At 40.8% G+C, this 14,926-nt stretch overlaps 1 protein-coding gene across 1 annotated transcript in view; it reads right to left on the reverse strand.

Annotated features, from left to right (window-relative positions):
• Positions 1–14,926, reverse strand: part of CAPZA2 (capping actin protein of muscle Z-line subunit alpha 2) — a 31,002-nt gene that overhangs the window by 13,286 nt on the left and 2,790 nt on the right. Inside the window, exon 2 of the mRNA XM_066633978.1 lies at positions 4,191–4,254. Coding sequence (XP_066490075.1) covers positions 4,191–4,254 — 64 coding nt within the window. The remainder of the gene's footprint in view (positions 1–4,190; positions 4,255–14,926) is intronic.

Raw genomic sequence — 14,926 nt, forward strand, 5'->3', positions numbered from 1 at the left:
CAGAAATATATTGGCCAAACTCTTTTGTATATAAAACAAAAGGTAAATAAGAAATTTTCAAGCTTTATGATTATTTACCAGGTATAAACTAAGAGTCTACTGGATTAGAACAGAGTTTAGTGTTCATGGTGAGTAAAGAAATTAAATGCTTCTAAATATTGCAGTCCTCAAACATCTCTTTTGCAATTCTCAAACACCTGAAGTTTATCATATGTGGTGGCTCTTGCATTAAGCAAGTTTGGCCACCACAGTAGATTCCAATACTGCTTGGTGTATTGGCTGTTGCAGTTATGTCATTAGTTTAGTGAAACTAAACTAGTTTAGTTATGTTGGGCAGTCCATCAGAAAATCAGCTAATAAGGCCTTTAAAATGTCAGTGGCAATCCTATATACAAGTGGATCACATCTATGAAGCTATGCAACATGCCCGTAAACTAAAAAACCCTTGCACCCAGTGGACTTTCATGTGCAGTCATGCAAGAAGCCTCAGAAATGAGTTATTTGACTTCCGCTAAGCTGCATGGCATATATACTCGCCTATACATCAAAAAATTTATGCCTAAAAATAGAGCCTGAGTTCCTGGGTCGACTTATACCCAGGTCAATGCAGTGAATCAGGCGGAATCCTCTGGGAGCTTCTGGGAAGCTTATGGAAGCTCAGCAGCTGTCTGGTGAAGTGGGGGGGGGGGGGCTGGAAATGGACTGACAAGCAGGAAGCAGGTGGAGAAAAAGGAGAATTTTTACCAGTAATTACGGTATTCAGAGACAGCCATTTTAGCCTCTTCTCCAGACAGGAAGAGAAGTGAAGGCGCTTCTGGGAATTGTAGTCTGTATGGACTGCTGTATGGAATGCAGCACATACTCCCACAAAGTCTTCCCAGTTCCCAGAAGCCCCTTTGTCTCCCTTCCAGTTTGGAGAAGAAGGGAAATGCCTCCTTTGCTTTTGCTGCTGCCTCAGAACATTCCTGGTAAGTCATTTGCAAAGAATTTCACCCCCCCCTCCAAGTTTAGGAGTCTGGTTTTTAAAAGCCCAGGATGTGATCTTCATTTCCCTCTGAAAAGAAGTCCCAGGCTGCAATGCACCATTACTTAAGAACACCACTCATGGAAAGCACTGGGTCTGCTTCTGAGTAAAGAGGGTTGCAACTTTGTGCAGCTCAGACCTTGTTGCTTGTCTCCCTGCTGTGAGCTGAATTGCACACTCCCAATTACATGTTTTATGTTGCATGTTATACCTAGAGCTTCTGGCTTAACACACCAGGCACCTTAAAGAAAGATTTGATTAATGGTTCTACTGACATGTTGTTTACAGGCACTTACTCTGACAGTGTTTACACAAATGTTGTGAAGACCAGAATTTTAAAAGTTAATGTCAAAAATGCATTTTATGATCTTTTACTGTATATTTAATAAATTAGAAACTACAGTTTTTAGGTAACAATTACTGGAAAGTTATTTTTCAGGATCTGGCTTCAGATAAAATCAGACAAAATTATAGTCAGACCGCCCTAAGTTCAACCCCCGACTTATCTGAGAGTCAGAGAAAATTCCATGATTTGGGGCTCAAAACCTGCCCTTGACTTATCTGTGAGATCAACTTATGGGTGAGTGTCTGCGGTAAGTTTGCTAGAGTCGTATTTACTGCTATCCGTCGGTCCCTGCTTGCATGAAGTTTAGAATGAACAGCTAAAACAGTTCAAGATTAAAATGTTTTACACCAAAAGAGAGTCTGAATATCTCATCTGTACAGAAAACAGACCCTATTCTCTGCGATGAATTCCCGTATGTCTACTATACATACTTACCAAAGCAACCAGCCTACACAGGAATTTACCAACACGTGAACAACTGATCAAAGACATACAGATGGGCCCCTGTATCCACAGTCTCAGGTATCTGCAGATACACAGATCTGGAGGAACCTCCATGCAACTATTACCTTTGTTTACTGTAGTAGTGCTTGCAGCTTGGGTGCTTCTTGCTTAACATTCTTCCTTGCCTGCAGTTAACTAGCCTGCACACTAGAGTTCCTGCTTCCTGTTAGTCTCTGTAGCGTACAGGCTTGTAATGGGCATGGGGGTGCCTCCTAAATAGTATTTGCCATATCCACGGTTTCCCTATGGGGGGGAAGGGAACAGAACTCCTGTGGCTATGGGGACCTGCCTGTATTTCAGTTCCTCACTTGCAGAAAGTGAAATCTGCTCATTAGTTTCATTTTGTTCAATTCAAAGTGTATTGTCAAGGCAATAGCAAGAAATAGTTTACAAAGCCACATGATTCCAGGGATAAGAGAGACAGCATGCTTGGTTATTATTTTGCCAAACTACCACATTTTGGTACAATTTTGCCTCTGTGATTACAAAGATAGCTACTTTTACAATGGATTCTCTATTCTGTCTCCAAATACGTAATCAACAATGTGCTGAACAGACAAAATTGGCTCAAGCTAATAGATGGACTGAATTGTTGTACTTTTGTCCTTATTAATGGAACAGACAAAATAATGGAATAGATCTCTCATCACACAAATACAGGACTTCAGAATGAGTTTCTTAGTCATCTTTCCAAAGTCACTGTGGAAAGTGACTCATCACTCATCACTCATCAGTTGATATTCCATAATTAATTAGTCCTCTTTTATAAGAGTCAGTTTTAGGTTTACCATGTTTTCAATACAATGAACATAATGTCTCACTCCATTAATTCTGACGTAACATATACAGTATTAGACTACAGCCAGAAAATTAAGCTTGAGCAAACACACACTCTCTCTCTCAAATGGATAGCTTTTTGATGCTAAATACCTAACAGAAATGTAAGGGGTGGGGCTATTTGTTTGTGACAACAGAAGCCAGAAAGCTGCCTTTTCTCCAAAATCATTAATGGAACAAAAAATTAACTATCTGCAACACAGTTTCCATTTCCAATGAAAACATTCCTGTTTCTGTTTAAGACAACTGTATGCTTACCCCATGAGGAACCAAATCTTATTCTCCATTTCTTCTGAACTACTTTCTATTCTAGTGGCCACAAATGTTGGTCCTGTAAAAGACTTTAAACCTTCAAATAAATTTTAATTTTGGTCCCCAATACCTTCAGAGCTTGGTATATGTGGCATATTTTGATATAAACCACATATGATGTTACAGGTGTGGCCCCATATTCACAGGGATTCTGTTCCAGAACCCCCTGTGGAAGGCCAAATCTGCAGATACGGGGAGGTGGAATGCCCCATTTCCCTGGGCCTCCCTATGCCTTATTAGGTATTAAAAACATCACTTTCAGTTTTGACGAAAAACTGGAAGTCACATTTTTTGCTTTAAACAGTAATACAGAGGCCGTGGCTAGATGTGTGCAGCCTCTGTGGGGCTCAGAACACCCTCCAGTGGGTAGTAGATTTGGTTGTTTAGTTGTGTTTTTAGTTTTTGACACTGTTTATTGGTTTTATTTATTTGTCATAAGTATAATAAAAAAGAATACCCTCTGGAGGTGAGGAAGTGCAGCTCCCTTTGCCCTTGGAGTGCAGGGGTGGAGTGTGGGGGCCCTCCCACATCCACGGATATAGGATCTGCAGATATGGGACCTCCCTGTATATTTATTTACAGAATGTTAACATTACTGTGCTATTATCAACTTGGCCTGAAGCAGAGAACACATAATTTCTAGTACTTTTGACATATGATAGTGAATCCATCATCGCGATAGTTTTTTGCAAAGCACTACAACTTTAAAGAAACTTGTGCACAATTAGCTATTATTGGTTCTTTCTATAAAACTAAGTTTCTCAGAAACTATATAACTAAGTTTCTCTTAAGTATGGGAAAACAGGGACGTCACCTACAGACAGCAAATCAAAAGTAGTCTCAAAGTAATGCTGAAACTAGTTGCACCACCTTTAAGCTCAGATATTTAAATAGAATATCTTCTGAAATATCTTGAATCTACAGCTCTGCAATCTGTTTTTATTACTGGGTCAAATTTAAATTTTATATTTTTGTTGTTTCAAACACACCAGAGCATTAAATTCTCAGTAAAACACAGGAAGTTAAATATCAGTTTTAAAAAATTATGGGAACAAGCAATTTGTATACATGTCATCATGACTAGTGTAACATTTATATTTTTTAATCCACACAAAAAGGTACTGAAAACAATGGATATGAGCATCAGAACATAATATAAATACTCACCATTAAAGACCTCATTGAATTCACCTGGGGGAGCATGGATAATGAACTTTGCTGCTATGCGCACCTGAAATGGAAGATACACCTTTTAGCAATTTGTAGTCTTATAAAGGGAAAAACATATACAACACAGCCTTGCCTATCTGGGATGAAGCAAGTGCATTTTTATTAAAATATTTATACCACATTTCAATAAAAAAGTACTTTAGCAAAGTAAATGAAAATATGGTTCCCTGCCCTAAAGGGCCTCACATCTAAAAAGCCTTACAACTGGCATGGATGAGCTACAGCTGTTGATACTTGGCAACCTTAGCTGTTGGTTTCCTCTGCTACCCCCACCCCACCCCATGCAACAGACTGAACACGTTTTTCTGTGAATTCCTGAGCTTTATAAAATGCATTTAGAAAGCAAAGACAAATTCATCATACATTACTTTGTGGCCATTATACCATATTCATTTGAATTTTGCTATCTGTTTACATGAGGGGTTACCAACCTTTCTTCATTAGGGCTCCTGGACCTTTAACAATTGTGTAGGAAGGAACCTCAGCAGGTGCAGCTGGGGACCATCTCACAGATGACAAGCTGAAATTCTCTCCTTTACACAACCATACCAGGAGCCCTAAAACTGAAAGGCTGGCCACCCCAGTTTATAAGTATGTTAAGATGCTTAGCTGAGATGCAAGGCAAAATGGCTTCAAATCAAGAAACAAGAACAAGTACATTAGCTTCATTGCTTTCATGTAATGCTTTAAAAGTTAAAAGACAGCATTTAAAAGCAGAAGATAGCACATCCAAAAACTGAATATTGGACAGCCCTGTCTCTTTGCTCCTGCCATTATAGTCAAGACTCAACCAGAAGTGTACTATTACTATTCTACCTCTTCTTGAATGTCAAAATAGATGAGGGTTGTTTAAAGAAAGGCATACATGAGATGAGATGAAATGAGATGCTCTTCCTAACCACTAACCTTCCTGTTCATGCCCACAACGGAAACTGATTTGGTTAAAAGACGAAACCCCTTGGCAAGTACATATCCATATAAGGCAATGACAACGTCCACACTCAGTGTCATTATGACTTCTTGAAGTCAAGCTACAGTAGTTCATATCTGAATGAACTAAAGCAATAACTACCATAGTGAACAAAGTAAGATTTTAGGAAGAAAACACACACTTCAGTTCCAAATGGCAATAGGACCACTTACATTTTAAAACACAGAGGCAACCACATATAGTGTTGTGCGCTAAGTTCACTGAGTCATGACTAAACTGAGGATACAACCCATAACAAGGAGGGAAGTTTCATGTAGAGAAGGTGTCTGTGAGTGTCACTGAACCCTTCCTCTCTGCCTGAGCTTTGCAAAAACTTCAGCTGCTCTTCTTTTGACTGGGCTCAGAGATAGAAATAAACCCTACCAGAACCAACATTGTTTGTGAAGGTGCTTTTGGGGGAAATCATGTAGGGCCAAGCCCTTTCCTGCTGCTCTTTTGCACTGAACACATTGCCTACTCCACCCATCCTTGCTTCCCATCACACAAGATATGCCACATGTCTAATTTGGTTGAGGGAACCAGGGAAGGTTGACTTGGCAGGTCTAGTTTCTAATTTCCACTAAAAAAGGGTGTCTCGGGGTTGGTGTGAGGACAAAACAGGACAATCATATGTCATCTTCTGAGCTCTTCGGAGGAAAGGGAAAGTTATGAAAAACAAAATAATTCAATATTTAGCAAACATGCACCTTTGCAAAGAAACATGAAGGACCTACATGAAGGTCCCTGTCTTCATATCTTAAGGTGTGCACAAAGGCAGGCAAGTTTGATAGATTACTTCTCTTATCTATACCAATTCCACCTTTTGCCATGTTTGTGAGATGCTTTAATATTAAAATGAAACATGCAGCACTAATAATGATTGTACCAAAACTGCTCTTATGGTATGAAGTATTAGGGATTTTTTTTTTTTGCCTATTACTTTTACTACTTTGGCAGCTGATATACAGTAGCTGAACAACAAACTATCGTCTTCAGAATCTAAAGTATCTCAACCCTGGCCACAAAGTGTGTGATCACACAAAGTAGGATCAGTGCATAATAGTCATTTAAACTAGCTTGCAAAGGCATCCTTGTAGCCTTCCACTGTTTGTAAAACAAGCTAGACCAGCACTTCTCGAAGTGTACTCCTAGGAGCCCTGGGGCTCTCTGAGACCCTTCCAGGGGCAACACAAGCACCTCATGTGACTGTCATTTGCCTCCTGCCCAGTTTGTTCCCCTTTCCCTCCCATCTCCCCAGTTCATGGCTCTCCTTCCTCATTTCCTTCTGTCTTGGCTCTTCGCCAGTTTTCAGCATTAGGCTTGGTGCTGTGCCACCCGTGTATGTGCCAGCACTCTTGGGCTCCCATGTGAATCCACTCATGTGTTAGCAGGGCTTTCTGATACCCTTTTTAAGAGTGTAAAGGGTGCTGAAGACTAGAAAGTTTGAGAATAGCTGAGTTAGACCAGGAAGCAATGGCTCTCAAAAGGTTTCTTTTACATGATCTATTTCCTCATATCATCCAATTGGGACAAACTCTTCTTATACAGCCTTTCATAAATCCCTACCCTGTTCATTACAGAAAAGGTACAGACTGAAAAATCTTGGCAAAAGCAGTGGTCATGAACTGGTTACAAGGCTCCCAAGATTCAGATACTATATATGCTGCCTAGTTAAGCATTCAAACAGCTTCCCTACATTTTTTCCTAATTTAGTCCACTGTCAGATTCAACATAGGACAGGCAGTTTTACAGGAGCCTTTAAGAGTTACACAGAAATTCAGTGGATGCAGCTTCTCCTCCATTCAGCAGCTACTGAAATTCTTCTTTCTACAAGCACAGCAACCTTCTCATATTGAAATTAGCACCCTTACACTGCAAACACCCACACCAGCAATATGGTGGACAACTTGTCCCCATCAGTCTCTTTTCCTAACAGAACTCCTTAAAACTGTTTCCTGAAATGCTCACCACATTCAGATAACACTGATAGGCAAACAACTGACACACACAGAAGGCTTGAAATTTTACCTGTCCTAGTAATCAAATAGTTCACCCCAGTCAACAAACTGGAAATGGATTCTGAAAAGGATCAAATAATAGCATATGCAAGGAAATGAGAATCGATGTTCCCAAAGGAAGACTGCTCTGTGACAGGCAACTGCATTCCAGGGAACCCTGAAACTGACCCTGTAAGCATGCAACTGCCAAGGCCTTTGCACTTAGCACAAGGGCTTTAAAGCTACATTCCTAGAAACCCCTGGTGCTCCTCAGTTAATTCCGTTGTGGCAGTTCAGCTTCCCCTAGCACCAATCTTTTGTCCTCCAGTACCAATCTTTCCCTGCAGTGTGCAGCTGTAGGAAAGCCATGAGCACATTTTAGAACATTACCTTAATTTGTATGGGGCAATGGAAAGGCCCAAGAGAACTTGGGCAATGCACTTCAAGCGTGCATTCTAAAATGTGCCCCAGAATTTTCTGCAATATGAAGGGATTTCTTGAGAGAAATATAGCATACAAACAATTCCTGGCAATTTAGTCAGTTTGAGATATATTGCATTAGTAACATGTCATGTAGAACAATACAGTATGCATGATTGGCCTTTTTTGGTCTCAGTTTCCAGCGATGGACTGCACAACTCAAAAGCATGAGCCATATTTTAAGACATCAAAATGATCAAGCATACAAATACGCTACGAAAGACTTTTACAGATGCTTCATCTCTTGCCATTTGAAGAGATAAAACACTCCTCTCATTGTCACTGGATGGCAGTTGCCAAAAAAAAAAAAAAAAAAAAGACTAGATTTTGGGGGCAAAGGAATGTGTATTCTCCTGAAAAAGCCTAGCTAGGGAGAAAGAGAAATCCCCTCTTTTACAGACCACACAGAAAGGAGGAGGACTTACACTTCCCCAGATGTACTGAGCAGTTTTTGCTCCATTCCTGTGTGTTTGTGCACAGGTCATCTTCACAACAGCCCCTGTGCGATTTGAGCACCCTCACTGAAAGCCAAACTTAACTGAGTAGCAAGATTTTCTCATGAAGCTCTCCGTATTGCCCCATGAAAACTGGGCTCTTTGCAGCAAAGTTTCCCACCTTGGAAAGAGGGAGAACCCTAGATTTTGCACCAAATTCCTGTCTTAGATAAGTTTTTTAAAAAAGGCAAAAAACCAGGACCGTATTTTGTTGTGCAGCAACTTGGAGAGGAGCATCACCATTTGTTCTGTAGGCCCTTTTTCTTAACTGTGCATGGGGGTAGGCTGCACCTGTTCAGTGAAAAGGAACTGCTACTATGCTCAAAGACATTTTTAGTATAGTCCCACTGGAGTGAATCATAAATATCTGGAGAGTATGTCATGAGAGAGTTTATGGGGTGGAGCAGAGAAATAGGGCACTGGAGGTCAGTTGAAGCCTGGCTAGTAGTCAAAGAAGAGTTATAGACTCCCAATTCCAACATTCATACATACTGAGATTATGCACGATTGTCACATCAAACATGCTTTGGCCAAACCAGATTCCTGCTGATCAAGAAAGGACCATCACTAGTTCAGTGGCAGCCTCCCTGAACAATCACTGCCTCAAACACAGGAAAAAGAATCTAAACCCTAGGATAGCGTGGTACCATCATACCTGATAATCTAAAGTATTTTTCATCCCTTCTTACCTCTCAAACCCACCTTAGTTTCAATCAATAAAGACTTTGGTGCAGGAATAAGGCCCAGGAGATGTAATTGTCATTTCTTGAGAAAGACTTGGAGAAATGTGGGCACAACTCAGTTTCACAGAATTCCAGATGGGTACATAGGAGCTCTGTGCACAAAGCTTGGAAAACCATTTCTCAATATAGAAGGGGAACAGGGTAGCCCTCACATGAAAACATCACAGTACCTTCATCTATGCTGGGCCTAACAACAACAACAACAACAACAGGTATTTATATACTGCCTTTCTTGGTCTTTATTCAAGACTTTATTCAAGGCGGTTTACATAGGCAAGATTATCTAAATCCCTTATTAAATAGGGATTTTTACAAATGAAAGAAGGTTCTTTCTTTCAAGAACCACTACATTCAGGTGTTTCATTCCGATCTGGCTTCACATTCTGGCCTCCATCCTCCCACGCTCAGAGCAGATGGAATAGCTCGGCTTCAGCTTGTCAGCTGCTTCAAGGTCGCACGGTGCTGGTGGCCTCGAACTGGCAACCTTGTGGATGTTATCTTCAGGCAGACGGAGGCTCTACCCTCTAGACCAGACCTCCTGCCCACTTCAGTGGCAGTGCAAAAGGGGACAAACGCCACAATCCTATGCACATGTTCTCAGAAATAAGTCTCACCAAGTTGAATGGGACTTACCCCCAGGTAAACGTGCATAGGATTGCAGGCAGGATTGCAGCCTGCATTAATCACATTTTACAAGCAAGCATTATAAGTCCATAACAGCAAAGCAGATAATATAAAGCAGCCTTTGAAAAATCAATAGCAAACTTAGTAATAGGAAACAAGTCCAGCTATATATGTGGCATCAATTCTCTTCCCAGTCTTCTCAACTCTCATCCTTGTGCATGGGAACTCAAATGGTACAGAGATGAAACAGCACATGTATTTGTCAGTGCTCAACAGTCTTTGTTCTCTGACAAAGGAGACCTGTCATTTTCACGCCACGAGTCATCTAATGTAAGGTTATACACATAGTCCTCTGATATGGTGGGGTTTCCCAAGTTGCCCCCTAAAGAGATGTGGCTTTTCATCTCACTCCAAAGAGAATGTCAGCTTGTGTCTGCACTCAAAACTCTCACTTAAAAAAATGCTAGTTTAATATTTTACAGCGTGGGTTGGCAACCTTTTCAGAAAAAGGGGCTAGGTGCCATCATGTCAATCTGAACTTCCAGATTGCAAAGCTCCTTGAAGCATCTGCACGGAGCTCAGTCTGTGTCACATGAAGCAAATTAGGCAGGAGGCTTTGCTTCCCAAGCTGAGCTCTGTGCAGTGTGAATAACTTTGTCACTGACTCCACTCTAGAGTAGGGATATCCAAACATTTTGGCAGGAGGGCCACATCGTCTCTCTGACACTGTGTCGGGGGCCGGGGAAAAAAAAGAATTAATTTACATTTAAAATTTGAATAAATTTACATAAATGAATTTATTAGAGATGAAACTTATATGAATGAATGAAGATCTTGCAGTAGCTCAAGGCCTATAAAAGGCCTTGCACAAAGCAAGGTCAGCCTTTCCTTCACTGCCACTGCTGCATCACAAATGTGAAACAGCAAGTAGTGGAGGGAGCCCTTGTCCCACAGCCCAGGTGAGAGGTCGAACAGTCATCCTGATGCTGAGAGCAGCTGCATCGGGCCAGAATGGGCTCCAGCAAGTCTCTGGAGGGCCAGAGGTTCATTGAAGACTGGGGGCTTCCCAAGGGCCTGATTGGGAACCCCCAAGGGTCGCAAGTGGCCCCAGGACTAGGGTTTGGTCACCCTTGCTCTACAGTATGGGCCTCCAGCCCAAGGCCTGGATCTGGAGCAAAAACGTGGATTTTTGCTCTGTACATGGTATGGTGGTGACAAGGCCTTAACGTTCTGCCCCACAACCACTGCTCACTGTGCCCGATCTTTACAGAATCTCATGCCAGGGAGCTACTTCCCCTGGGAAATTGGAACACAGGGCCTTCTGGGGCAACAGGCAGATGAAGCAGCTGCCCCATGCGAGGCTCTGCAAAAGTTGGGCGTGACAAATGGTGGCTGCAGGGCAGAAGAGTAAGGCCTCCCCACCACCGTGCCTGGAGCAAAAATCCCAGTGCACCACAGGCTGTGGTTTGGAGACTACTGCTCCAGGATATTAACACTAAGAGAACACGGACAATGTCAAATTAGCATTGCTTAGGAGGTTTGGTTCAGACATAACATTTCCAAGTCAGAGTTTGGAGGACTAGGAATGAACCCCGCCTGTCCTCCATACCCACCTTAATAACCTCCCAAGTTTTGGCAAACCACCATTTGCCACTTCAAAACAGTTGCTAGTTTGAATGTTATGAGCTCTTCAAGCTCAGGAGAACAAGAACACAATCTGCATCTGGTTTAAAGGGCTAGTGTAAGTCATGGTCAGTCCATCTGGATATCATGGAAACCAGAGTTTGCTGAAAAACCAGGAAGTATTAAGCCTGGCATAAAAAGGGAAAGGAGGAACGTGTGAGCACAAAGCTCATACCTGATCCTATAACTGCAGAGTTTTGGAAATGGTACAGGTGTACTGAAGTGTGAATTGAATGGTATAGGAACATTTAATGTACTACGTTGAACTATACATGCTGAGTAGTGTTCCTTGTTCAGAAATAAAGTTCCTCAAATTCTTTCCATTCAAGCCTACTCAAACCACTGCTTAATACATTTTCATTTTCCTTTTTAAAAAGCGTACAGATTTTAGTAAAGGGAACATCTTTACTTGGATAGTCAAACCCAAATCAATGTCATTATTCTGTCCAACTCCTCATTAGACCAGATAGAGGAATGACAAGACAGCTAAGCATAGAACCATGGACAAATCAAGAGCAAAAACACAGCTGAGAGGGAAACTCCATAGTAGCAAGGACCACTATTCTGCAAACTGAGCATAGGAATCTGAGATGGGAGCAAGACTGGGTCTTGACAGTTCCCCAGAATCTATTTTCTGAGAATATCCTGTATTACATACATTTCTGTGCTTGATGAAAAATGGGAAACCAGAAATTGTTTCTTCTGCTTAGCATTTTATTTGCAATTCAGGCAACAGGTAGGAAAAATGCTATGCCAACAGAACACGCAAGTGACTGATTGACCCCACATGAACATTATTTATTCACATTTTTATACCACCCTTTCTCCAAAGAGCTCAGGGCGGTTTACACAGCTGCTCCCCTCCTTTTGTCCTCACAACAACCCTGTGAGGTAGGTGAGACTGAGAGAAAGTGACTGGCCCAAGGTCACCCAGGAAGCTTTTTGGCTGAGGGGGGATTTGAACCTGGATCTTCCAGATCTAAGTCCACCTCCCAAACCACTACACCACCCTGACTCTCATTACCAATACATTTCCTCTGCTCTACTGAAACATTTACCAAATGTGGGTTACAGTTTATGACTCCTGTGTCTTTCTCTACAGAACTTCTGAGGCAGTTGCAGAAAATACCTGTACAGGGGTCACAGTGGTTCTGCAAGCTTAGTGTTTATGTTGGCAGACTCATTTTGTTTGCTTATATAATATAGCTCCAACTTGTTTGAGTAATGACATGCAAGTCATACACACTTACTGTAAGTTTTCTCTGACTATTTCTCCAAGCATCAAATGGTGGTGTATCCCCAACACACCAACCAATGCAAACTAGTTAATACTGGCAAGTATATTATGAACATCAACAGTCAATGCCTAACTTTCTAGAACAAACTGGATCTCAAGATAATTCTGCTGCTTTCGATGCAGGTTTTCTTTGAAGTGCCATTAACTAGAATTGAGTCTCACACACAACTTCTCACACTTCCTGAAAACTTGCAAAGCAATTTATATTTAATACATGCATAGACAGCACATACATCACCTTGGTAACAAACACAGTCTTCAAGCCCAAGTTCATTACATGGATCCAAACAGTATGAGACCGTTGCTTTTTATGTATTCTGGAATCCTAATGCTGACTAGTCTCGAAATAAACCTGCCTAAAATTGCATCCTTACTCTCCTAAAAGAATACAGGACAGAATTACCTTCAATATATCATACAGCAGTGGTTCTCAAATATTTTGGCACCAGAACCCAGTTTTTAGAATGATAGTCTGTTGAAACCCACCAAAGTAACACCATTAACCTAGCAGTGATGTCATGTTGGAAAGGACATCATCAAGTAGGAAAATTTTTAACAACCTCCATTCAACAAAATAAAATCAGATTAAGTAAATTAAAAGTTTACAACAAGTTTAAAAATTTATTTAAAATAAAAAGTACCCTTCTAACCTACCAAGCAGTTGATGACCTGTTATTTAAAAACTCCCCAAACATCCCAAAGACTGCCATCCTATTCACAGTTACTGAAATTACACAGTAGCCTGCTAAAAGTACAGTTCTGTAACATTTCACCAAATGCAGTCACGTGGTCACATCAAGTCTAATATATTAAAAATAAAACCCCAATTGAAAAGAATAGGAACCCACCTGAAATTGGCTTGCAACCCATCTAGTGGGTCCTGACCCACAGTCTGAGAAACACTGGTTTAGAAAATACATTCCCAAAAGTGACTGGAGACACTATCTACCTACTAGGCACGACTGACCCAGAAGGTACTGCTGCTATTGGTTAAAAAGCCTGTCAATTACACTGGGACAAATAGTTCTGTAACAAAACAGCGCTAAAAGGAAGCAGTATTATGGAAGATATGATTAAACCACAGAAATCAATTGCTTTGTTAGACATGAAAATAATGCCCTATCATGCAGACTGATTCTATGCCTGCCTACTCAAGGGCAAGGCCAACCAAGTTCAATGAAACTTAACTCACAAATACATTATAGGATTGCCATCAAAAACTTTTTGCTGGGAATAAGAAGAGATTGATCTCAGTATCCATAAATACTACTGTATTGAGTGAAAACAAAATCCAACCATGATAAATTTCATCTAAACAGCATGTACAAAGTTACCCATAGGAAGTAGAATGAGTCATTTAAGCTACTTTAGCTTCTTATTTAAATTTTCTTCATGCACATTAACATTTTCATTGTAGTAAGATGTAAAGCTGTGCATAGTGGGTGTTTAAGAACACCCACACATTGTTCTAGCTGCTAGCATCCTAAACATTACTTTTATGACAAGGGAAAGCAGCACAGTGTTACATAAAGACAATGCAAACTGTGCATCACCATTTCGCATTTAAACCACAAGACCCTGGCTCTAAAACCTCTTGCATTTGCTATTGCAGTGAATTTCAATGTGAAGGAAAGATAGGTCAATGTGAGACACAGGTTATGTACTGCAGGTTGTTCCTTAACCTGGCCCTCTTTGAGATCTGCCTCCAACTGATGACTCTGGAGGCAAGGTGCTCTTGCTGAACAGCACAGGCCTTATCCTCCCTCCCTGAGCTGCCATATCAAGAAAAAAATTAAAAATATGAACTGTGACATTAAAAATAAACTCCATATTTGTTCATCCTCAAGAATTGTGAAATTATGTAAGGAGGAATATCTGTTTGTATTATGAGGCACCCCTTTAACAAAAGATGAAAAGCAGCTCTGGTTTCTCACCAGAGAGGTTATTTCTTGATTTATCACAAATTCTAATTACACAAATTACAACTACCCTTTTCAGAAAGGATGAGGGAAGGTCACATGGATTAAAAAGTCTCCATCAGTGTTTTACATATACACTTAAAGTAAAAGCATGAATGTGACAAGTCAAATGCTTGTCAATGCATGCATCTGTTACTCCACTCAGAAATTTTCAGCCAATGTGCCACAGCACATTGGCATGTCACAAATGGTCCACAGGTGTGCAGCAGGAGTTTGGGAAGAGTCATTTATTAGTAGGACCATTGGAGGATGTGAGCCTCTGACTGACAAAGCAGTATGACTGGTCAATTGTAAAAAAAAAATGATGGTGTGCCTTGACAATTTTAGCGCCTTGTCAGTGTGCAGCAAAATGAAAAAGATTGAAAATAACTGCTCTACATGTACACTTATATTCCACCAAGAATAT

The sequence above is a fragment of the Tiliqua scincoides genome, chromosome 7, assembly GCF_035046505.1.
Source record: "Tiliqua scincoides isolate rTilSci1 chromosome 7, rTilSci1.hap2, whole genome shotgun sequence".
Classification (NCBI taxonomy): domain Eukaryota; kingdom Metazoa; phylum Chordata; class Lepidosauria; order Squamata; family Scincidae; genus Tiliqua; species Tiliqua scincoides.